General features: G+C 40.3%; 1 protein-coding gene across 3 annotated transcripts in view; it reads right to left on the bottom strand.

Moving 5' to 3' along the window:
* Window positions 1-27,007, bottom strand: part of SIPA1L1 (signal induced proliferation associated 1 like 1) — a 220,098-nt gene that overhangs the window by 67,452 nt on the left and 125,639 nt on the right. For all 3 annotated transcript variants that reach the window (XM_020788485.3, XM_020788490.3, XM_020788486.3), the window contains 6 exons: window positions 23,399-23,573; window positions 15,090-15,193; window positions 13,351-13,508; window positions 8,829-9,402; window positions 7,190-7,464; window positions 5,263-5,544 (listed from right to left, as the gene is read on the bottom strand). In XM_020788485.3, the coding sequence (XP_020644144.3) occupies window positions 5,263-5,544; window positions 7,190-7,464; window positions 8,829-9,402; window positions 13,351-13,508; window positions 15,090-15,193; window positions 23,399-23,573 (1,568 nt within the window). The remainder of the gene's footprint in view (window positions 1-5,262; window positions 5,545-7,189; window positions 7,465-8,828; window positions 9,403-13,350; window positions 13,509-15,089; window positions 15,194-23,398; window positions 23,574-27,007) is intronic.

The following is a 27,007-nucleotide window of genomic DNA, read 5'->3' as shown; positions in this document are numbered from 1 at the left end:
CCGATCTTCGCATTGCAATGTTTTGGAACAGCTGATCGGCGGTTCCAAAATGGCCACTGGAAGAAGAAAATGGCCGCCCACAGTGTTTTCGCGCCGATTCCTCGCTTACCGAGGCGGCGAAAATGGCGGCTGGATTGAGGATTTCCGCTTAGCGGTGAGTTTTGTCCCCATAGAAACGCATTAAACGGAATTTAATGCGTTCCTATGGGGTCCCCCCCCCCACATAGCGATGTTTCCGGATAGCGACGTTTTTCCTGGAACGGATTAATGTGGCTATGCGGGGCACCACTGTACAGGGAAGGTAAAGGGGGACTTGGAGATTTCAGAGAAATTCAATGAGTTCTTCACATCTGTCTTCACAACAGAAGGTCTTGGGCAGATTATGCTGCCCAAATGGCCCCTTCTGACTAATGAATCAGATACAGGTTAAAAGAGAGGATGTTTTAGACCTAATTGATAAACTGAAGACCAATAAGTCACTGGGTGGCATCCACCCAAGGGTTATCAAGGAACTGAGAACTGAAGTTGCTGATCTCTTAACTAAAATATACAACTTGTCCCTTAAAAGGGCCACAGTGCCAGAGGACTAGAGGGTAGGATGTCATGCCAATCTTTAAAAAAGGGAAGGACAGGAGACCCGGGAAACTACAGGCCGGTTAGCCTAACGTCTGTTCCAGGGAAGAGGGCGGAAAGTCTCATCCAAGATAAAATCTTAAAACACATAGAAGAACAAGCCTTGCTGAGGGAAAATCAGCATGGCTTCTGTAAGGGTAAGTCTTGCCTCACAAACCTTTTAGAGTTCTTTGAAAAGGCCAACAGGCATGTGGATGCAGGTGAACCAGTGGATATTGTCTATCTGGATTTTCAGAAGGCGTTTGACATGATCCCTCACTAAAGGCTGCCAAGAAAGTCAGGGGATAAGACGGCAAGTCCTCTTCTGGACTGAGAATTGGTTGAGATTCAGGAAACAGAGAGTAGGTGTCGATGGGCAATTTTCACAATGGAGAGAGGTGAAAAGCGGTGTGCCCCAGGGATCTGTCACAGGACTGGTGCTTTTCAACCTATTCATAAATGACCTGGAGACAGGGATAAGCACTGAGGTGGCCAAGTTTGCAGATGGCATGAAACTTTTATTGATTGATTGATTGATTGGATTTCTATCCCGCCCATCCAGACCAAAAGTCTACTCTGTGCGGTTAAGGAACTGAGTTTCTTAACCGGTTTCCAGGTGGTGAAGACCGGAAGGGATTATCAAGAGCTCCAGAAGGATCTCTCCAAATTGGAAGAATGGGTGGCAAGATGGCAAATGTGTTTCAATATAAGGAGATGTAAAGTAATGCACATTGGGGCAAAAAAATCAAAACCTTATTTATCAGCTAATGCCTTCTGAGCTGTCTGTGATGGATCAGGAAAGAGATCTGGGTGTGCTGGTGGACAGCTCGATGAAAGTGTCAGCCCAGTGTGCCGCAGCAGTGAAGAAGGCCAATTCTTGCATCATTAAAATGATTCTATGCATCATTAAAAAGGGGATTGAAAATAAAACAACCAAGATTTCTTTACCCAGTGTGTTGTCAGTCTGTGGAAATGTTTGCCCCAGAATGTGATGACGGCATCTTGCCTAGATGCCTTTAAAAGGGGATTGGACAGATTTCTGGGGGAAAAGTCCATCACAGGTTACAAGCCATGATGGGGATGTATAATCTCCAGGCTTAAAAGGAAGGTACCTCCAAATGCCAGAGGCAGAAGAGGGTTATCAGGAGACAGGTATCTAGTTGTTTTGTGTGCTCCCAGGGGCATCTGGTGGGGCCACTTTGAGATACAGGAAGCTGGACCAGCAGGGCTCTTATATTCTTATGTAACCAGATTTATTTTATAAAATAAAAAAAATTATCCTGAAATATGTGTTTTCTGGCAGTGTAGTTCGTCTGCCTAGGTTTCTTTTAAATACACTACTGTATTTATTTTACTTGCTGCTTCTGTGCCCAAGGGCTTTTTGCTTCACATTTGTACCTGAGAAATACATTGTTGCATAGATTACAATACCCTTCCGACTCTACACTGTTCCTTAGCTATAGTTACATGATGAGTTGGGTATATATAAGGATCAATGGAAAATCAGAAGTCTACTGTTAAAGGAGAGTACAGTGGTGCCTCGCTTAGCGACGTTAATCCATTCTGGGAAAAACGTTGCTAAGCGATTTCATCGCTAAGTGAAATTAAAAAGCCCATAGAAACGCATTAAAAAGCGATTAATGCGTTCCAATGGGCTTAAAAACTCACCTTAAGCGAAAATCCTCCATAGCGCTGCCATTTTCGCTGCCTCTTAAGTGAGGCAAAACAACGGGCGGCCATTTTGTTTTTCCGGCGGCCATTTTGAAGCTGCCGATCAGCTGACCGAAAATGGGGGCTTTGCGATGATCACTTCCCCGTGATCATCGCAAAGCGAAAAAACCCCATAGGGACCATCACAAAGCGATAACAAAAATCCCGTCGCTAAGCGATTTCTTCGCTAAGTGAGGCACCACTGTATTTCTAGTTTTGTGTTTTACAGCTGACATGTTTAAATACTAAGGGCTTATATCCAACAGTAGCTTTGTGGTAGTGAAAAATGGAATTCTACTTCTGCAAAAAAAGAGTTTTTTATTTTTGCTTATCTCCCCATTCCCTACTGTACCCTTTCTGTGTCCCATACTTAAATATCCATTTTTCCCTAGAGGATCCCCCAATTTTCAGAAGCAATTTTTTGTTGAGGGGGACCTCAAAGGAATAGGGTGAATTGGTGAAAAATGAATGCCCCTCTGGTGCAAGTCAAAGTGCTTTCTGCTAACAACACTGGATAACAACCAACTGCATTTACCAGAGCTTATTCCCAGGTAATCAGCATGCTATTTGCAAGCCCTGCCCACAAAGCATTTTTCAAACCCTGTCTCATTGTCAGGTTTGCTATTATAACAAAAGGTTACACCTTTCATTGGCAACAGCAAAATTACAACAGATTACAAAGTACAAGTCACACAGAAAGAAAAGGGCAAATCAAGCAGTTTTAGAAGTGTCATGGTCAAATAAATATTACTGGCTGACCTGAGCAGAACCAAAAAGGCCATTAAAACTGTTTAATGCAGAAAGGAATAACTTTTATTTTCTATTTCAAATTACTTTCAGTGGTAAACCCCTGCTCTTTGAGAGAGAGAAAGGGACTAGGACAGATAAAGCTCAATATCATTTTCTGCCACAAAAAAGAAATCTGTGTGAGAGAGGCTCATCTTCCAGCATCGTATCTTTTAACCTTTTGTTTCTGTCTGTGGAGTTTTCTTCGTAAAGATACTGGAGTGGCTTGTCAGTTCCTGCTCCAGGTGGATCGCATTTAGTCAGAACTCTCCGCTATGACTTGTCCGTCTTGGGTGTCCCTGCACAGCATAGCCCATAGCTTCTCTAAATTACTCAAGCCCCTTCGCCACATCAAGGCAGCAATCCGTGAAGGGGACCAATAACCTTACTGGCACCTTAAACAATACTGACATTTCTCTAGAAATAAATACAGAGTGGAAACAGAAGAAAAATTGTCCTGGAACTATTGTTATTTTTGCTCAATTCAGGTTTAGATCGCACACTGTTACTCTACTGTAGCTTTGCATTCAATTGTCTGCTTTCTTCACGTACTTTAAATCTTGGCTTCCTACGGCCTCAACTAGTATTTAAGATGCACAAATCCAAATCATTTAATATGATCAACACATGTTGATTTTAATACAGTGGTGCCTCGCATAGCGAGGTTAATCCGTTCCGGATTAACCTTCGCTATGCTGAAGCATCGCTGAACGGGGCAGCGATTTCCATTGGAACGCATTAAACATCGTTTAATGCGTTCCAAATAGGCCAAATACTCACCGTTCAGCGAAGCTTCAGGATGGCCGGCAGCCATTTTCGCGCCCTCGCCTCGCTTAACGAGGGCCCGAAAATGCTGCGCGCGGCCATTTTAGGCCATTTCCCGGCTTCCGGCGGCCATTTTGGCCGCCGAACAACTGATCGGCAGGGGTCGTTTTGCGAAGATCGGTAAGCGAAACGCTTACCGGTCTTCGCAAAGCGAATTTTTCCCTATTGGAACAACGTTGTGCGATCGCATTAGCGATCCGAAAAAACGGATCGCTATGCGATTTAATCGTTATACGGTGCGCTCGTTAAGCGAGGCACCACTGTATATGCATTGATTTCAATACCCATTAAAATGTAATGCAGGAATATTAACACAAGGATGGAGAACTAAATGTCCTAAATATAAACAATTTCACATTTGTATTTGCGAAGGCTTTCATGGCTGGGATCTAATGTTTGTTGTGGGTTTTTTGGGCTCTTTGGCCGTGCTCTGAAGGTCGTTCTTCCTAACGTTTCGCCAGTCTCTGTGGACTGCATCTTCAGAGGACAGTGGCGAAACGTTAGGAAGAACGACCTTCAAAACGCGGCCAAAGAGCCCAAAAAACCCACAACAACCAATTTCACATTTCTTTAAGCATATTTCCTACCATTCTTTTTTACCCTGTGTATCTGTATTCATTCCTCAATTTCATTTCCTCAGTCACCTGGTACAGTTAAAGAAAGGGATCACAAGGAAAAAGAACTTTTAAAAAATAAAGCAAATCAAGTAGGTGGACACGAAGACGTACTTCCTCCAGACACAGGAGAATTGAAATGGCATGTCTTAAATTGATGCTTTAAAAAAAATTCCACAGGCAGACAACTTATTTATCAGGACTAAACCAAAATTCCACAAATTTGATCCTTTACTTCAGTGGTTCCTGTCCTTGGGTAACCTAGGTGTTCTTGGACTGCAACTTCCAGAAACCTTCCAGAAACCTCAACCAGTAGAACCAATGCTGAAGGGCAGTCCAAGAACACTCGGGTTACCCAAGGTTGGGAACCACTACTTTAGTTGTTTCTATTAAAACTATTGTCCATCAGTCCATTTTGTTTTCTTCCCATAGACTGATAGGCTGCCTGCTTCTGCTTTTAAAAAAAAGCCAATCAATTTTTCATTTGTGTACTTGCTAACAATCATTTTAGTGTTTTTTTAAAATTTTAGATTCTAAATATATTGTGAAAGTGCATGCATTCTTGAACATTTCAGTCAAAGCTTGCTGGACTAGAATTTTATCTTTGTGGCTAAGTGATATTGTTTTTCTTCTTTCAATGTTACTAAAATATTCTTTATTATTTTGGTGTCAGAATGTCGTACCCTGCACTAGAGGAGAGGCAACACACACCTACCTCCTACTCTCCAGTGGACGGCCATCACTAGAAATGCTGCGTGGAATGTTTGCTGCTCGCTCTGGAGGAGGCATTTTCCCTTCACTTTTCCCTGAGGCACCCCTCGTGGTAATTGGACTCTGCATCTGTGATGGTAACTGTTGCATGTGAGCCCCCTGTCCCTTGTTGACATTTCGCTGCCATTTGTTATTATTTCTGAAGGGGAATTTGAACTCATAAGGAACTCCACCATCATTCATTTTGTATTCCATTACTGGCATACGATGAGTTTCCGAAAAACTTCTGTAAATTGGAAAGAAAGAGCAAGGCAACTGAGAAACAAGGAAAGAAGTCTCCACAGAGAAGAACATAACAGACTCCTCTATCCTATTATGAGGAAATGCCCTAGAGGCTTTTTACATGGTATTTGGAGTACTTGAGGGCAGGTATAAATCAAATATTTACAGAGTCTCTTGTAAGATTTCATGAAAATATTCTATTTAACTGACTGTTTTTTGTATACTTTAATGATTCCTTTCCTTTTTCCTTTCCCCTTTCCCCTTTCCCCTTTCCCCTTTCCCCTTTCCCCTTTCCCCTTTCCTTCCTTCCTTCCTTCCTTCCTTCCTTCCTTCCTTCCTTCCTTCCTTCCTTCCTTCCTTCCTTCCTTCCTTCCTTCCTTCCTTCACGTTTTTAACTGAACAAGCAAATGAGGAATTTTATTCTTCTCCAATGAAAGCCTTTTCTGCATTTCTTTTTAAAAGCAAGAAGTCTGGGCTAACATATAATCCCAAATACGGCTATGTAATTAGTAATCACACTGAATTATATGGGTCATGCTCCCAGAAAATGTAGCCTAAATGATCTAATTCAGTATACAGGAAGGAAGGGAAAATATGTTACATAGAAATTAAGTATTTAATTATTTTACTTAATATTTTAATTAATTACTGCAACTTTCCATTTCACTGCAAAGAATATTCAAGGGCTGCATGTGTTTTATTATCTCTCAACAGGCAATTTTTCACAAACAATGAGCAATCCAATGGGATACAAAGTATCAATAACGTGATAAAATAACAATCTCATAGAATCCGAAATTTACAAGCTTCCAAGATTTAAAAAAAAGGAACAATAGGCACTTTCAGTTCTGTCTTAGTGGACAAATGAATGTAAAAGGGGACCAATTTTTATACAAAGTAAATTGCATCATAAACTGGATTATTTAAAACATCTTGTAAATTCTGTTATACATGTGGATTTGAACTGGAAGGCTGTACAGTGGGGTCTCTACTTAAGAACTTAATCCGTATTGGAAGGTGGTTCTCAAGTGGAAAAGTTCTTATGTAGAATCTGCATTTCCCATAGGAATGCATTGAAAACCATTTAATCCGTATCTGCTCTTTTCCATCCATAGAAACTAATGGGAAGCTGCTATTCTGCGTTTTACCACTAGAGGGGGATTTTTTTATTTTTTTCCCCTTAGGTCAGGGAACAGTGTTAAAAGCACTTCTGACGAAGCTAATTTTGAAGCAATGGACAGAAAACCAATTAATCCGTTCTGGCTGTTTTTTTTAATGTAGAGGTGCGTTCGTACATTGAAGCATTAGTTCCCATAGGAACTAATGCAAAGCTGGTTAATACGTACTCTACCACTAGGGGGAGAACTTTTTTTTAACCTAAGATGACCTAAGGTTAAAAAAAGAGCAGGAAAGTTTTTTTTTCCTGTTCTTATCTGGATTTTTGTTCTCAAGTAGAAGCAAAATTTAGCAAATGGAGCTGTTCTTAAGTGGAATTGTTCTTAAGTAGGGACGTTCTTAAGTAGAGACCCCACTGTAGACCCAAAACAACTCTTCATCTGAAGAGACTAGACTGAGTCTATGTGACAGTATTGAGATAATAACCTGAGAGAAGTCAACACAAGACATTAACTCATGCACTGCCTCCATACCTTCGTGGGGTACAATCCTCATGTGGCGGGATAATGACAACCTTCACAGTAACAGATGTCCGCAAGAGATCAATCATTTGCTCGTGACTTAAAGTAGCTACAGCTACAGTGCAGATTTCCACTAGTCTGCTGCCTTGCCGCAATCCAGCCTGCCAAGCATAGCCATAGGGTTCAACATCTGCCACAATTCCTTCATAGTTCACATGGAAGCCAAGCTGGCCAAGACCATTCCGACGTAAAGTCATTTCCACTGACTCACAGCCCTTTGTTACAAGCTGAAAACAAAAAAGAAAAAAAAGGAAAGAAAATAAATTGGATTTGGGGAGTACAATACTTTGTTCAGAACAGAGGTGGGCAAAGTGTGGCCCGGAGGCCATATCTAACCCCTCGGGAGATTTCTGTTTTCCCCGAGGGACTCTAAGAATGAACTTTAATTTTCTGCTCCCAGAAATACTAAGGGAACAATACACATCAAATACAGTGGTGCCCTGCTTGACAATAATGCGTTCCAGCAAAATCGTTGTCAAGCGAAAGTAAAAAACCCATTAGAATGCATTAAAAACCGGTTAATGTGTTCTAATGGGGGATATACCTCATCGTCCAGCTAAGATCCTCCATAGGGCGGCCATTTTCCGGTGTCTGTAAAGCGAGGAATCAGTCCTAAACACAGCGGGGAGCCATTTTGCACAGCGGCCGCTATTTTGCGACCCACCGATCAGCTGTTTCAAAACCATCGTTAAGTGAAAAATCGGTTCCCGAAGCAGGGAACCGATCATCGTAAAGCGGAAAACCCCATAGGAATCATCGTTTTGCGATCACAATAGCGATCGCAAAAAACTCATCATAAAGCGGATTCGTTGTCAAGTGGGGTACCACTGTACTCAAGGAAGTGTAACACACTATCTGTTTCACAGAATCTTGTTGCCTAGTTTACACAACCTGTTGCACGAACAATTCCACTTGGATGAGCTTGCACAAGGCGGCTTCCCCTGCCTTCTTGCACAAATACATGCCCTCCTGGTTTCAACAGGCCAACCTCTCAGTTGGTGTGACCGCAAGCTGGAGAACGTGGAGCACTGTGAACACAGTGTTATGATCTGGCTATGTTGCAACAAGACTCTCACTAATTGTCCTCTTTTACTGACTATGTCATTCCACTTCCCTAAAGGATCTTGCTAATAAAACCTCTGAACATAAAAGGAAAAAAAAGATGTTTTCCCTCATGGTACAGAGAACTGCCATTTTCTTATTATGAAAACAAGAACATTATCTATATATATCTGTTGAACAACATCTAGATATTAATATTACACTATCCAAAAGTCTCCGCTTACATATGAAAAAAAGAGGAATACATGACAAAGGATTTTCTTTTCACAGTCAGTTTACAATTTTGGGAAGTGGGAAGAAGATCAGAAAAGTCCCATTACTGATGTGACCCAGTGACATCACAAATTGGTGAATTATCTTGTTCTAGAAGGTTGTAACTGGGAGCAAAATGGAACCAACCATTTTTATTTGTTTTCACGGCAGTTATTTGAATTTACTCATGCCTGAAGACTAGTTCTAAATATTGAAAGACAGAAAGAGAGAGAAAGAGAAAGAGAGAGAGAAAGAGAGATGGAGAAAGATCTCTAACCTCTAGCCTTTTGACAATCTCTTTGATATCTTCAGGGTTTTTGAAACTTTCCACATAAACACATTCACCTCTTTCATAGAAAATTTTGACACTTGTGTCTGTTGAAGTCCACCCTATTACATCTCTGCAGGAACAATTAAACACAACACTCTTTGTATCCTGTTCAATGATAACAGCAAATTCATTAGAGATGGCTAGGAGACAGTCTATATCTATGCCCTTGCAATAGTCTTTAGCACGAAGACTCCAAATAATAGCACCAGAACTGTGGAGTTCTACTCCTGGAAGAGGCTTGGACTTTTCCTTCTTTTTAGAGGCAAGTGAGATGAAGGGGAATTTTCCAGAAGGGTCAATTGGTGTATTTGTGACATTCTTTTCTGCCAGATCCTTCAAGTATTCCTGACGGGTTCGGGTGGCCATGGCACGGAACTTCTCTGATTTATGAGCTGCATTCTCAGCATTGATCACTTTAGCTAGCAAAAAGTCCCTGAACACATTTGATTTGGGAAAGGTGATGCCTTTAGGGATAGGTGGTCCAAACGATGGCACATCTCTGGATCTTGTCACAGCAACACTAGGAAATATAAAGAAGATATGAATTAATGCTATTATTTATTGAATACAGTGCAATGAAGTATTTCAGGTTATCACTGGCAATTTGTAAACTACTGAAATTTGTGTTTTTTTTCCATTTGTATACCACCCCACAGTGCATACACTCTCTGGGCAGTTCACAACATGTTAAAAATATGTATAAATACAAAAACACCCAACAATACACAAAATAGATAAAAACCTATCTCTAACTAAAATATAACTTTCAATAAAATTACACAAATTAAAACTGATTTGAGCATCTTAAGTAGATAATAAAAGGTAGCATTGAATTATAAATGCTCTATTATTTTCTTTAAAATGGAGAGGTAATATGTGCCTGACGGGTCTGTGTTGAAAGTTTACTTCAAAAGGAAAGGGCCATGACTGAAAAATGACGACTCCTTGTGTTGACTCTTTTGGCCTCCTTCAGTGTCACAATTTTTAACATCACAGACTATGAGGAGAAGGTGGGACAGGTTACTGACATTCTGACAAGTATCAAGGTTCTAAACCATTAAGAGCTTCTTAGGTTTGTCCGCCAGCAGGGACTTGTTAGTCAGCAAACCATCTACTGTGTTCTTATTAGTCTGAACTGAAATACTTCTTCAACGAGATAGTCTTTTTAGATGGCCTAGTGTGACAACTTTAATGTGGGTTACAACAGTGGAAAACAAAACAACAATAAAATACCAATACTTCTGTTGGGGAAAATACCACACAGAAAGGTAACTGTGTAAACAGTTTGCTCCTCTCGATGGGGTATCTGTTGCATGACTGATTTTGCAACTGCTGTGTGACTGGCTGCACAGTGAACATCTCACACAGGAGGGGAAAGTACTTCACAATTACCCTTTCGTACACCTTTTTTTCCCCCATGCAAAATTCCGGCCTAAGCAGAAAAGACCCCATAAAAAGAAGAATACAAGTAATATAAACAACCAGCTCGAAATGAAGAAAATACATTCACAGAACAGTAAAGGGGCAAAGGCATAAATAACAAGAACATATTTTGCCTGTTGGCCAAAGGTCATTAGACATAGCCCTTTGTCAGACTTCTCTTTGAAGAGATTTCCAAAGTCTGCCAGCAGTTCCTTCTGGGTTTTTTTTGTTTGTTTGACAGGTCAGGTGATCTGAACTTTGTTCTGAAGAACTGCTCTTCTGTTGACTTCAGTTATGACCGAATATGAATGTCTGTAACGAAGGTACTTCATCACTCCTTCAGTATCTTAACAGACCTTCTATCATATTCTGGGATCACTAACCTAAATGATGTGGACCTTGAATACCTTAAGAATGCAGAAGATGTACTATCTAAAAAGTTAAGAGGAAAGAAGAGGCAACAGACTTTGTTTTGGAAATGGTGCAATATATTATTGGGTGGAAAGAACTCATACTCCCTGCCACAGGATCTACAAAAGAAGACAATACAGTACTAACTTTTCCTAATCTGTGGGGAAATAGTGCTGGACAAAGAGAGAAAAGAGGTCCAAAGTAAAGGAACAGATACTATGTGAACTAATTTTTCCCTCTGTTATATGCATGCCTAGAAGTAAGACCACAGGGATAAGTTACAACTGAAGTGGAAACTCAAGTAAAGAAAGAAGAAGCAACCAGCTATGGGAAGGAGAAGAGAAACAGCGGGCAGCTGGGAAGGAGTGTGATCACTATTGGCCATATTTTTCATACAGATTCTTTCTTGTTAAGCTGGTAAACTAACATCTAGAATTAAAACTGCACCTATACTTTAGGTCTCCATTTAATGTGAGGCTTTTATATGAGGCTTGGGTTTCAGACTTGCAGTGTTCTCCAGCAACAAGGAGCTCCAATATAAAAACAGCAGCAAGGCTAACTATACAGACAAATCACATGCTGAACTTCATATTCAAGATATATTTATAGGTCAACCAAAGAGGCACAAAAAGTGTGCAGAGGCACACAAAGATGCACTGTATGAGCTTTCAGGAATGTTCTCTCTTCATCAGGCAACATATTAAAAGTCAGCAGCATGGGGGTGGGTGGGAGGAGAAATGGAAGACAGGGAGAAAAGCTGATCTTAAGTCCTTGTAGTTGTTCTGCAATATGATGGACCAAGGATTTGGCAGGTAAAAGAATAAATCTTCAGATGATGTAATGGTCTTAGGTGTCACCTGGGGTAGCCTACTGGGTCACTGAGGAATGGAAATTTAGAGATTTTAAATCCTCTGTCTTAATGAAAGACTCCCCTAGAGCAGCCACTCCAAATGAGACCAGGAAATCAGCCACCAATAGTAGCATCTTCTTTGCTGTGCCGCCAATACGTTGGGATCAACTTCCAGTAGAGCTGTGCCTGACTCCCTCCCTCCCCACATTTAAAAGGCATTTAAGTGGTTGACCAGACCAGATGAGCAGGATACAAATCAAATAAATAAATAAAATAAATAAATTTAAAAATACTGCTTTACAGAGAGGCCTTTTTCCCCTTATTTTTTTTCCCTTTTCTGTTTCTCCTGTTTGATAGTTTTGTTTATATGCCTTACATTACGCATTTTATTTTTACACTTTATGCCTCTTGAAGTTTTGTGGTCTTTCAACTCCCCGACATTCTATTATTATGTTTTAACTTCTGTAAACTGCCCAGAATAATGCATATCACTAATGGGGCAGAGTGTGTGTTTGTGTCAATCAATCAAAATTGCATCCATTGCTTTTGTGACTTTCTGGAAACAATAACCACCACAACCAATAAGCCCGAGTCTTCCCAATCCCCAATAAAAGGTCTTATCTCAAATAACAGTACAATTGCTGGTTGGGAGTTTCTCAAACAGCCTTCTCAAATCCTCTAACTCATTTACACAAGGGAGAAACAAGCCACACAAACAACCATTAGCATTCCTCTGTCTCATTTCTTCAGAAAAAGTAAACCTCTTTAGTCTTTCATGACTATCAGAAGTGCTCCGAATGTGACTGAGTAAATCTATATGATTTGCATGTTTTCAGAGCGGGAAATGTATAGATATCTTTTGAGAATGCATCTTTTGCCCTTTACATTTGAATTAAAAATTTTGCTCTTTACATTTGAATTAAAAATAAGATTCATGCATATAAACAATATGTGACAACCAGCACCCACTTGGTTATTTTGTACCCTTGGTTTCCAGTCTCTCTTTCCATTTGCTAAATAATGACTTTTTATATTTAGATCTTCATATTTTCTTCTAAATGCCATGGAATTAATGCATGCCAGGATTAACAGATTGAGTATTTGTACCATGAGTATTAGGGCCTTCTCTCAGACACATTGCTCCTACAGGCACGTTTGAAGGGGACACCAGACAGGAACTTCTCAGAGACTGCTTCCAGGCTGTGGAATTCCCTGCCAAAAAAAGCTAGGGTGCCCAATCTTTTACTGGAAAGTAAAGACTTTTTTATTGAAGCAGGTTTTGGCAACTGACAACCGGCTGATGAGGAAGTCAATTTTCCTTTTTTCTTCTCTAAATGTTTTAAATTGTTTTTTGATTCAATTTTCAGTTTTAATTTAAATTTGAAATATACTGATGTTTATATATCAATTAAATTTTAATACTACACCATACTGTGGTTTTCAGCTATATTCATTTTTTTAAAGACAGTTGGGCACTGCCTTCAGTCTCCCTACTGGGAGAAAGGCAGGATACAAAAAAACAATCTCCTCAGCAGGCAATATGAAATCCACGCAAACATTTTTACCACACTGTCTCATGGTAAGGCCACTATTGCTGGTTTTAAACTTTCTGAATCCTATATTACCTATTTCCCTGTGAGGAACCTAGAAATGCTACAGGGCCCTTAGTCTGCTAGGTTCTTGACACAAGTGCTGAAATAATTTCCCCAATAATCAGTAGTAAAAGACGTTATAAAATGAAGCACAAAACAACCCAATATACAGTCAGCCTGTATAAATAATTACCTGTAACAGACATTGTCAGTGCAAGGATTGTGCACTCGGACAATAACAAAGGCATGCTGAAAGTGAGAACGAATATTCTTTGGGCTGAATGGCTCTGCTCCAGGTTCTTGGAAAACTATGGTCACAATGTCATTTCCAATATGCCGTTTTCTTAAGAGCTGTGTGAGTGAAGGCAAGAAATCTTAGCGTTATATATATACTATACCAATCTTCTTACAACATACTGTTTGTTACTCCACTTTATTAATTCTTTAATTTAATCACAAATCATAAAATGTTTTTTTTCCATTCAAAGCTTTTGTGGGATTAAGATTATATCTGGGCAAATAAGTGAGAAATTTGCCAGCATCTGACATGATGAAACAAACTGCTAGTATTTTGTAACCCTAGTTTCCATAACAACAATTTCGATTCTATTTTAATACAAATCTCTTTGTATGGGCTAGATTTTTCCTACTAAAATCAAATTTATGGTAATATAATTTATGTTGTATGCCTACTTGGAATTTTCTTCCAAACATTATAAAATGTAAATGGTTGTAAAGCAGGCAATATCCTTCAGCGTATTAAACTGTACTTTGTATCTGACAAGGGCAGCATTAGCAAGCAATTTTTGTTTCTCAGCTTCATAGAATCGTAGAATCATCATCGGGTTAGAAGGGACCTTGTCCAACCCCCTGCCCAAGGCAGGAGACCTCATACCATCCTGGATCTCATACCATCCCAGACAGATGGCTGTTTCTTATTTGTCTTACTTCATTTTAAAAAAAAATTTCGCTGTAGTAAACTTAAAACATTCTTATAAAAGACCAAGATCTTGTTACTTAGCATAGTAAACAGCACTATACTAAAGTCACTATTAGAATGAGCCCACTTGAATCAATGGAATTTACAGAGCAGCTGACTCACCAAATCCATTTAATCAATGGGCCTACTCTCATGCAATTGATAAATATTGATAAGAAATAGCCATTGTGATACAAACTAGTTATAAATAAGAGTAACCATGTTTGAGTAATAAATAACCTATTCCAGACGTATGCTAAAAATGCAATCAAATATTAGATCCATGAATTATCAACAGTTACATTTCTCCAACAAGTCAGACACAAATTCCAGATATGTGCCTCCAAATTCTGAATTCAAATCGCTGAAATCTTAATGAGTACATTATGCGGAATAAGGCTGAAGAGGTAAGCAGTGGTGATTTCTCAGAAATCAAAAATTTCTGATTTCTCCTTGAAGATCCTGAAACTCCTGTGCCACCATTTTCATTCTAAGGAAACAGTTGTGATCTGTATGATGGTTGGGGCAAGTCTTTACTTAGTGAAACTGACGCCATCAGGATGATTTTACTGGCAGCATCCCAGGGGCTCCTAACATCCCAACACCAAAAGTTTTTAAAAGCTGGCTCAAAAATTCCTCTTGTGCCCTTGAACCATGGGAAGCATTTTTGCCATGTTCTCCCCACACATACGTGAATGTATATATAAAGATGACCACTAGAGAGCATGAAGGACCCTTTTCAGTTTCTAAATGCCTTATAAAAGAAAAATAGTTTGAGAGGGAGTAGAGGGGAGGAGCTAGGTATGGTCCTTTTAAGATCCACAGATGACTGTATGCCCTGGTGGTTGCCCATCCCATGTTTGACCATGTTTCTGCTCATTTGCACAGTTTTAAAAAGGGGCTTATCTTGGATAGGTCAGTGAAATTCTGTACATATTGAAAATGGATCCTACCTGCTGCTTGTTGTTCGGTGTGTATGGCAGCATGGTGGAAACGTGGAACATGATTTCATACTCCTTGTATGTTGTATAAAGAGAGTGGGTGCCAGTTGAGTCAGCTGCAATTCAAATAACAGAAGAAAGATCCAATTGGTGATTGCAGTTTAACTTTACATTATCTACAAAGCTGTTTAAGAGCATTTCAGACTAAACACAAATATGGTTAACGTTGATTTCAAAACAGACTTTAATGATACAAACACTAAGTAGATTTCTAAATGCATATACTGTCTATGTGCCCTGTAATGATTACAGTATTTTATTAACATCATTTTACAACCAGAGAAGGGACATGGTACAAAAAGGTGGCAGAATTTAATTTGAAATGCTGCAGATTTTAGCATTTAGCAGTTTTTCTCTCTAAATACATACTCATAGTACTAAACTTAGATTAGGCATCCTTCACTCTTGAGAGACTATGGTAACGTGCTCTATATGAGCTAAACTACTTCAAGTACAATGGTAGTGACTCTACTAGTTCCAAACTCCTCAGACTTGCATTTTTTGAATAGCAACCCTATTTTTGCACAGTAACCCGTTCTGAAACATAGATGGTTTATCTACTAGTCTGAGGCATATCCTGCTCAGGTTTATTACGGAAATAGATATTCATGTTTAACTTACTAATGGACTTGCAGTTTGCAGCAGCAGCTAGAAAATGGTTCTTTATATATGAGTAGTTCAGTCCATACTGATTCATACTGATATTAACTGACAGTTTGTTGAAGCTGAGACCCTAATCATTCCCTCTTCCCACTGACAGAAAAAGGTAAGTTGGACTACATGTTTTAGGAGAAAGAGAAGCAGAAGTAAAGGCAATAAAGGATGACAGTCTAGAACTAGACGGAGGAAATGGACTTGTCCATGAAAGCTCCCATTAAAATATAGAAGTTAGTCTTTAAGGTGCTACAATGTTTTTGCCTTCTTTATTTTTTCATTTTTGTTTTGCTTGTACCTGACAGTCTAGAACTAGATATCCTAAAGTTTCCACTAGTGTAGTAATGCAGAATTGTGTTACCTGCACAAGTGTGCTGGTGCACAAAAAAGCAAAGCAAAGTGTGCTGCTTATATACCATCCTGCAGTGCTCAAAACACTTTCTGAATGGTTTACAATTTTTAATTATGCAGGCTACACATTGCCCCCACCCCATTGAGCTGGGTACCCATTTTACCGACCTCAGAAGTATACAAGGCTAAGTCAAGAGTTGGCAAATGAAAGGGTGTGATCAGAGTTTTGACTAAAGTACTTCAGTTTAACGACTGCACCACAAGGCTCCTTCATCAGCAATATACCAAGTGGGGGAGGGGGAGCCAACATTAGCCTATGAATAAATGGAGACATTAATGCAGAACTGTGCAACTTGTTTTCAACCAACCTAAGCACAGATTCTTGTGTGTCAGATGCTTACATATTGAGTAGTTTTGCAGTTCCTGGCAAACAGCAAAATGAAGAAAATTTAGTGAGCATTTGGTGAATGCCATACATTCAGTAACCTATTTTCAGCCTAGGAGGTCACCTGATGGGCAGATGTATTTTAATGACTTATTCAGGACTCTGCATTTTCCCCGTCCCAAAGAAGCCAGGATTAAGAAAATAAGACACTCCTGCCTTTCTGCCCCAAATCCCCTGGCTTCAGATTCTACCTAGCCAGAGAGGTTGCAAATTCATGAGTCCCAAAATATGACACACTCGGTTTTTGGTTTAATTTGGGCATTTCTACTGGTGGGTGAAGACAAGCAACAGCACTTCGGAAATGTGCTAGCTTGTTGCTGATAAATATGCAACAATTTCCTGCAATGTGTGTGGCTTGTTGTAATTGAATATGGCCAACGATATGTACTTGTAAAATGGTCCTTCTCCACAGATTTAAGGCTTTCCATGAGGAACCAGTCCTCTAAAACAGGGGTCCCCAACCTCCATTCTGTGGCCTGGTTCCGGTCTGTGGCCATGGCAGGACCAGGCTGCGGAGATAGATCTCCCGCCTCCCTCCACACACTCCACCCACCCACATGGCCTACCACCCACACGCACAGGTGCCCCTCCCCTCCACGAGCATGCCCCGCCTCTTTGTTCATGCGTGCCCCACCCCTACAAACAGACCCCACCCCACCAACCAGTCCGCAACTCAGAAAAGGTTGGGGATCACTGCTCTAAATTATCTACAAGTCTAGATACTTTTATTCTATTAGTCCTTGCTTTGCTATACAAATACAATTGTAACTTCAAAAACAGGAGAAAATTAACAGATTTGAATGCAGTAGTGAACAAAAATAAGTTAGATGGACCAATGTTCAAACTGTGTGTAAAGCAAACTGATATACTTATAAATACATTTGCCAGACACAAAATAGCTCTGTCCTAACTTCTTCAAGTGAGCATTCAACATGATTCACTCTTTATTTTGGGGGAAAGAGCAAGGGAATTTTATCATAATGATCACCACCGACAGGTTTGAGATAAACCTGGATAAATTGTTAAATCCAGTTTTGTATAAAGCACTCAAAGAATATAAGTAATTGTAAGAATCAATGATAAGAAAGTAAGGTAAAGTAAGAATTTATGCAGCTGGGGTAATGCAAGACTTATATCAGCTGAGAAAGAAATCCCAGGATTGGCTAACCCTGGGATAAAACAAGCAGACCCAGCACACATACTCTGTGGTGGTGTTGTGGTGGAAGGTGCTGTGTCGTTGTGGAGAATACTGGAGAAGGACTATGACTGCTGGACTGAATATATGGTATATGACTGCTGAATTGATTTACAAGGACTTTGATGTGATTTATGCCTGAACTCTGTTGGAACTGCTGTGTATGACTACGGGACTGAAAATAAGGACAAAGCTGTATGTGTATGTATATGTTCTACAAACAAATTGAGTTAATACAACTTTTCTGCTATCAACCCTGCTTGGTGTCTTCATCTTTCTGGGGAATTCTACTGGTTAGCACCACCTAGCACATCCTAGTAATACTGCAACTCTGTCAACCACCACCGTCAAGAACATGTACCATTATTATATTAGTTTGTCTTTAAAAAAAAACACCTGTCCAGTGAGTACAACTTGCAGGCTCTTTGAGTTGCTCGTAGCAAAGTCCAACAGGCTCCCAGGAGATGTTCTAACGATTATTGGGTTCAACTCTGCTCTCAGATACAGATAGCAGTGGACAGAGGTAATATCAAGGGAATGTATGACGGTATCAAGCCGGCTTTAGGTCCAATAGAAAAGAAATCTGCTCCCTTGAAGTCTGCTACAGGTGTGATCATCCAGGACCGAGCACAGCTGGGTGCAGCACTACTCTGAGCTATATTCTAGAGAGAATGTAGTAACCGAAGAGGCATTAAATAACATCGAATGCCTGCCTGTCTTGGAAGAGTTGGACAGCAGAAATAAAAGCGACCTTGGATTCCCTCACCTCCGGCAAGGAAACTGGGAAGGTTAATATCCCTGCTGAAGTCCTGTAAAGATATCATCGCCACTGAGCTGTATGAAATCTTTTGTCTTTTCTGGATGGGAGGTGGAGTACCACAGGACATGAAAGATGCAAACATCGTCACATTGTAAAAGAACAAAGGTGACAGGGGCAACTGCAATAACTACCATGGCATCTCTCTTATCAGTGTTGTCGGGAAGCTGCTTGCCCGTGTTGTGCTGAATAAACTCCAGGTGCTTGCAGACAGAGTCCATCCAGAATCACAGTGTGGATTTCGAGCTAACAGGTCCACCACTGACATGGTATTCTCCCTCAGATGGTTGCAGGAGAAATGTAGGGAACAACAACAACCACTCTTTGTGGCCTTCATAGATCTTACAAAGGCTTTTGATTTGGTTAGCAGGTATGGCCTTTTTAAAATATTTTGCAAGATTGGATGTCTACCTTGACTCCTTAACATCATCAGGTCCTTTCATGAGGAAATGAAGGGCACTGTAGTTTTTGATGGCTTAAAATCAGATCCCTTTGACATCTGTGGAGTGAAACAGGGCTGTGTCCTCACACTGACCCTGTTTGAGATCTTTTTTGCTATCATGCTGAAGCATGCCTTTGGAACTGCAACAGAAGGTGTCTATCTCTGGACTAGATCAGATGGAAAGCTCTTTAATCTCTCTAGACTGAGAGCGAAGACCAAAGTCCAGCTGAAATGCATGTGGGAATTCCTCTTTGCCGATGATGCAGCTGTTGTTGCCCCCCCCCCGGTGAAGACCTCCAACAACTCATGAATCGCTTTAGCAAGGCCTGCCAAGACTTTTGATTAATAATCAGCCTGAAGACAACACAAGTCATGGGCCAGGGTATGGACTCACCTCCCTCTATTATCATCTCCATGCAAGAATTTGAGGTTGTTCATGAATTTGGGTACCCTGGCTCAAGGATCTCGGACACCCTCTCCCTAGATGTCGAGCTGGATAAATGCACTGGTAAAGTAGCTTAACAAGAAGCTGACGTCATATACCAAGATCAAGGTCTATAGAGCCTGTGTCCTGAGTACACTCCTGTACTGCGGTGAGTCCTTGACCCTTTGTGCACAGCAGGAGAGGAAGCTAAACACCTTCCATATGCATTGTCTCTGACACATTTTTGGCATCACCTTGCAGGACAAAGTTCCAAATAGAGCAGTCCTAGAACGAGCTGGAATTTTTAGCATGTATACATTACTGAAACAGCAACGTCTACATTGGCTTGGGCATGTTGCGAGAATGGCTGATGGTCGGATTCCAAAAGTTCACCTGTATGGAGAATTAGTGCAGGAAAATCACCCCAGAGGGAGACCACAACAGTGATACAAGGATATCTGCAAGGGGGATCTGAAGACCTTAGGAATGTGTACCTCAACAGATGGGAAACCCTGACATCTGAGCGTGCAGCCTGGAGGCAGGCACTGCATCACAGCCTCTCCCAATTTGAAGAGACCCTTGCCCAGCAGGCTGAGGCAAAGAGGAAGTCACAAAAGCAGCAAAATTAGGGAGCTGGACAGGGGACCGATTGGATTTTTCTTCAGTATGGAAGGGATTGTCACTCTCGAATTGGCCTTGTCAGCCACACTAGACGCTGTTCCGAGTCCTCCATACAGAGCATGTTACCTTAGTCTCTCAAGACTGAAGGAAGCCTAAATCTAAATCTTTTAAAAAAACAGGCTGGAATCTTATCCATAGCTGACATGAAACACTTCTGAACAAACACACACATTTCCACCCTCACTCTCCATTTGAAAAGCAAAGTGTACATGCTAAATGCAATAAATAAACTTAGTAGCCCTTTGAAGCACCAATTAATACATACATTAATACAATTTGTAGGTATAAACATCCACTCTGTCTTGTACCTATTCATACAGAAGATTAAAACCAATGTCTTTTGCTAAATGGAGATGGTCTACGCTAATAAAATATTTAAGAAAAGTGAAGCAGTTGTGAAAAGCAGCATTTTCACAAGGGTAAAATAAGCCTTTCAATACCGAACAGAAGAAACAATATTTGACCTTCCTCTCATTTCTTCCTTGCTAAGTACTTGCCCACCTCCTGTCACTAAAACTGAGAAGTGTAAAGCAAATTGACTGGGTTGGACCAGAGATGGGGTAGGTCACTTAAATTCAAAAGGGATTATGTAATTTCCATTTTGTACTTTTGATTCACAGTTTCTAAATGTATCAAATCTGCTTTTAAATATTCTACAATATTTCATATTTTAATATTTTCCCCTTCCGCTGCCTACAGTCAAAACAGCAGTAATAGCAAAACCATGGCAACAGGAAATTCGCAGCACTGTTTGCAACTGCTTTTCTACTTTCATGACGCATTCTTTACTTTAATTTCCTATGCTGCAAATGAGATAGCTGTGGGCTTCAATGCATATGGGTCAGCCTAAACAACATACAAGGAAAGGTCAGAGGTGTAGGCGTTTTCTTAAACAGGGATCATACGGATAGATTTTACTGCATGTTAAATGTGAGCCTTAGGATAATTTCACTGTACTTCTCTAGAGTATATATTTATTCCCCACCCCCCGCCAAACCTGATAAAAAGGTCACCTTTCCATTGCATTTGAAAAGGTGGCTAGTAATTCACAAAAGCTTGCGCGTTAAAGTAAATCTGTTAGTGTCATAAGATTCTTTGTCTTCTTTCCCATTTTGGTTATGGAATAGTGGGAATATCCAACAGAGGCGCTCCACTGTTTGAACAGCTGGATCCAGTTTAAGGGGGGGGGGAAGTGTGTACCCAAACATATTCAGAAGCACTGAATAATTCTGGAAATCCTTTTAGGCAGTAGAAAGGGTAGAATGGAGGCAAGAGAAGACAGTTTTGTCATGAAATATTGGATTCAGTCCACAGTAAAGCAGCAGGCACTGTGCTGCTTTACTGTTGGCTGAATCCAACATTATTTATTTATTTATTTATTTGATTTATATCCCGCCCATCTGGTATATTTATACCACTCTGAGCGGCTAACAACAGGATATATAACATAGTAATAATATAAAACCAAACATAACAATGATCATAAATAATAGATAGGTAAAGAAGAGAAAGATAAATTAAATTAGATTAAGTGCTGGCAGGAGGGAAGGCCTGGATATAAAGCCATGTTTTTAATTGAATTTTAAATGTACCCAGCGTAGGGGCCGCGCAAATCTCAGGAGGGAGATTGTTCCAAAGGCGAGGAGCCACCGCCGAGAAGGCCCGGTTTTGCGTCTTTTCCCTCTGGGCCTCCCTCGGCGTGAGGCTCCTCAGCCTCACCTCCTGGCTCGCGCGGGTGGTTCGGGTAGATCTTGGTGGGAGGAGGCGTTCCGCCAAGTATCGAGGTCCCAAACCGTTTAGGGCCTTATAAGTGAGCATTAAAACTTTGAAGTCGATATGGAAACAGATGGGCAGCCAATGCAGTCTAGCCAGGATAGGAGAAATGTGATGGTGTTTCCTCCCTCCAGTGAGGAGTCTGGCTGCTGCATTCTGCACCATCTGAAGTTTCCGTATCAGCCTCAGAGGCAGCCCACGTAGAGCGCGTTGCAGTGATCTAATCTTGAGATTACGAGCGTGTGCACTAAGGTAGTGAGCGCCCCCGTGTCAAGATAGGGCCGCAGCCGGGCAATCTGCCAGAGGTGGAAAAAGGCGGAGCCAACAACCGACGCCACCTGTGTTTCCATGGTGAGCGTCGGGTCCAGATGTATGCCCAAGCTGCGGACCCCACTCACCGGTGCCAGGGTCGCCCCCCCAAATGAGAGAGAGCCGACCAAGTCACCACTCCTGGGGGCGCCCACCCTCAGGACTTCCGTCTTGTCCGGGTTCAGTCTCAGGCCATTCTTCTGCATCCATTCCAGTACATTCCCCAGGCAGCGCTGGAGGGACAGGACGGCATCACCTGCAGTTGATGAAAAGGAGATGTAGAGCTGGGTGTCATCAGCGTACTGGTGACACGACGCTCCACACCCCCTGATGGCCCCAGCTAGCGGTCTCATATAGATGTTAAACAGCATTGGGGAGATAATCGACTCCTGTGGAACCCCACAATTGGAGCTCCACGGGGCCGAGACACTCTCTCCAAGCTGAACTCTCTGGGGACGGTCCTCCAAGAAGGAATGGAGCCAGGCTAACGCCGAGCCACCGATTCCCAACTCGGAGAGCCTCCCCAGGAGGATACTGTGGTCGACAGTATCAAAGGCCGCCGAAATATTGAGGAGGACCAACACAGACGTTTTGCCCCCATCAGCCTCCCTCAGCAGGTCATCACACAGGGCGACCAATACCGTCTCTGTACCGTGACGCGGCCTGAAGCCCGACTGGAACGGATCCAGGGCATCTGTTTCATCCAGGAGTGCCTGAAGCTGGTCTGCCACCACCCTCTACACCACTTTGCTCATGAAAGAAATATTGTTGATGGGCCTATAATTGCCAATTTCGTCCACTGCCAAACTCGATTTCTTTCGTATGGACCTAATGAGTGTCTCCTTGTATTACCAAACAAACAAGTTTAATTCCTGTAGTAAGAACAGAAAATGCCATGCATAAAATGAATCTTAAGTCCAGAAATAGCATAAAATCAAAGAATTCTACTTTTCAGAATTAATTTCACAAGACAGATGAGTGACAGTTGTCATGATGGGGGAGTTCAGAGAAAGGAATCTTGAGAAGTCTTTGAACATCTGGAAAAGTAGAGAATTTCTTAATTCCCCCCCCATACATCCTCAATACATTTTGCTATCAAATCCATTGGTTGACCACATTGTGCATAGTTTCAGTATCTCATTTAATCTACATAAAAAAAGGCTATCTTACTTTTGGTGTCTAGTTGAGCACGGTATTTTTCAAATCCCTTGAGTCGAACTCGTTCTCCCAGTAACTGAAGAAATTCTTCAAAGGCTGGGCCTGCCGATTCATTATTGTACATTTCTTCTTCTGTGCTTTGTCCAGACTTGCAGTACATGATCCCCACTTTAAGCTGATAGCTTAGCTGTAAACAGAATCAGAAAGGTGTACATTCTTATCAGGCTATAAAGGATCTGTGTCACACTAAAAGAGTTAACAGGGATACTCCTTCGAAAGGTTCCTTCTGTTGATGATCTTCCCAATTCTACATTTTCCAAAATGACACAGAAAAGAAAACCAATACCAAGAAAAATTAGACGTTTTAAAATTAGACATTAATTCTAGATTTGTAGAAATACTAAAATTTTAGCACAGCATGTATTAAAGACCAGTTTCTTGAAATTACTATTATCATCTTTGAGTATGAACATTATTTGAAATGAAGGATATAGTTTTTCCTATGAAAATAATTTGTCAAACCATGCCAAGATGTTTGTCTTACGGGGCTTACTAAGACTGCTGGACAATTAATTGTGTAGCTCAGGGTCACTGAATAAAGATGATCAGAAAGCAGATTTTGAACCATAAATGTATACAGTATTACATTAAATATAAAATGTAATTAAAATAGTACTGTAACAGGGAAGCTTCCATGAGAAACTGAAGTCGTACTTTAGGATATGGATAGTTCTTAGGATAGTTCTTGCCTGCAACAGAATCGCACACAAACTACCTAGATTTGTGATGAAGATTACTGTGTGTCAAAAATCCACATGGGAGATAGTTTATCAACTGAAGTGGCTTGGACATGCTCTCACTACTGAATAGTTCTCCATTGCTAAGCTGCTAAAGGAAGAAAATAAAACAGGTAGTTGCCAAAGAATCATTACAATCTTAGTGATCTTGCTTGCTGGAATGCTTCATAACAATTTCCTCGCTAGATTCTTCAGCTGGGTGAGCTCTGTTTACAAATGGCAGAGCTGTATAGGTACCTGCCATTTGGGTAGGCACAAAAGAAGCATGGCTCTGAGATCCTTACACATTATTTTGAAAACATTTCTGCAAGGAATTATCAGGGAAGGACAGTTCCATTGATAAGGTATTACTACTCTTCCAAGCACAGGATATAAACTCTGGGCCAAGTAGCAAGATAGAATGTCCATATCTAAAAGATCAGCCTATCTAAAACATTATTCAATAGAATTTCATGCTAACGCAATTCTACAAGTTCCTACTGTTACATTTTCAGATGTGTGCTAGTTCAATCTCCAACATAAATCATCTAAGATGTAAGAATTAAAGCACACATATAAATCAAGTGCAGATATACTGCTCACAGACTCCCCCCATGTCTACATTTCCCCTGTGAATCAGCCACTATGCCACAGCATGATACATACACAAAAGAATTCTATCTGGTAAGTCATGCCTAAATAGGTCTAGAAAACAAAAGACACTGTGTGGCTCTTGAAACAACAGAAGTTTCAACTGCAATAAAACTTAATTCTCTGACATTAAAAAATATTTTTATGTAAAATGCAATAGGGAATAAAATATAATTCATCCATCTGAAAGACATTATTTAATCCTGCTTTACATTTCAAACACCACCCCAGAACTGTAACAACCCTCACAGGGGCAGACTAATTTTTGTAAAACAAAGGTAGTACAAGTCAGAGTTCAGTGTCTTCTAGTGGAGATTGTTTCAAGTTTTACTGATGTGCTAAGTATATCTCTTGATATCTTTAAAGGATGCAAGAGAAGAGATACTTATCCGAAATGGCATGTTGTGAAATTAAGTATTAGCAGCTTCAGTGTCTCCTCTGCTTGCAGACACATTAGCTCTTGCATTTGTGACTTTTACAAGCCTGGTATGCTCCACCACAAATAAGCTAAGCCAACTAGTATTTCTAGTTCCCATGTGTGAATATTACTTTAAAAAAAACATTGTGTTTAGGAGGATAAACAAATTCATCACAATGACAGCTCCTTCTATTTGAATAACTGCCAAGTTCTGTGAGATATGAAGATGTAGATGTTGCTTTAATCAGAATACTTTCCCCATGTAATCAGAATAGTTTTTAAGCATATAAACAGCCTTCAGTTATCTAAAACAATTTTAATGGGGCCTGATAAATTGACACTGTTGGCTCTATTAGCAGGCTATCTGTATGAAAAAGCAATTTAACCTCAACAGAAAAAAAATATAAACTCTGTATATTTGACCTATTTTTGAAATTGAGATGTCTGGGACCAATCCTTGCAGATATTCTATACACCTTCACTGCATTTAATTTAATCAAAATTGTATGATAATTATAGCATAAAGCACAACAATAAAGTTTGTGTTATCAGCAATTTGAAACTGCAGCAGAGAGATAATGGGCTAATAATTAAGCACAGCAAAGACAGAAAAACTGAAAAGTCAACAGTTAGTTGAAACAAACATCTAAATAGGAAAGAGAAGAGGAACATGGTCATTTTGTAATCACAGATATATGCCCATCAGATTTCATGTAACGACATTCAAGTAGGTACACAGTGGAACAGACTGCCACTTAGGTGACCTGACTACAAACCATTCAGGGCTTTAAAATGTTAAAAATAGGACATAAAATTGATCCTGGAAAGAAATAGGCAGCCAGTACAAATAATGCAACACTGCAGTAATATCAGCAATCTGGCTATTAAATTCTGAACCGCCTGAAGTTCATGAATCGACTTCAGAGACACTTACACAACACATCTGTACTCCAGCCTGGAAATGACTAGGGTACAGAAACCTGAGGCTATAATTGTGTTTTCTGAAGATTCCGCAACTGGCAAACCAGTTAAAAGCAGCGTAAAAACAGGTGGTTTTTGCCATTAATAATACCTAGAAATTCAGAAATACCAGCATATATGAAACACTCTCAGCTGCATATCTGGCCTATCAAAGGAAAGTGCAATCTTACCAAGGATAGGGTGTCACTTCCCATAGATTGTAGATAATCTGTGCAGTATCCTCTCCAACCCATTTCCTTACTAATCCCCATTCATTCCTGAATTTATACCAAATACCCGTATTTCCACTTCTGATAGCTCATTTTTCCTTAGAATATTCAAGTTGGGATGCAATCAACTATACTGCTTTATAAGCATAGGCATAACCTCGTTCATTTAGAAAATGTGTTCATTTGATTTTTAGAAAGCAGGAGCAAAACCTTTCAAAGATAGTTTAGCTCTCATTTGGTAAAAGAATAAACAAGGAGAGAGAGTATAAGACCACAGCATCAAATATGTCACTGGTAGAAAGATATATATCGATGTCTTACACACTGCCTTGTAGCATACAGTGAAGAATATAACTGACAAAAAACCCACAAAGATTTACATGATAGGATATAATGCAGTACGTAAAATGTTACATGCCTTGGAACAGTTAACTCCCTTAATTGATTTGTTATGTACAACAATCTTAGGTTCTCCAATTTCAAACCAACCATCTCATTCTGTAGCATCAATAGATACGTGGCAGCTTTCTTTCAAATTTCCAGATAGAATGGAGAAAAAGTACATTTTATAGCTCTGTTGCTATAA

This window comes from Pogona vitticeps, chromosome 1 (assembly GCF_051106095.1).
Source record: "Pogona vitticeps strain Pit_001003342236 chromosome 1, PviZW2.1, whole genome shotgun sequence".
Lineage (NCBI taxonomy): Eukaryota > Metazoa > Chordata > Lepidosauria > Squamata > Agamidae > Pogona > Pogona vitticeps.
This window is presented reverse-complemented; position numbering and strand designations above follow the sequence as displayed.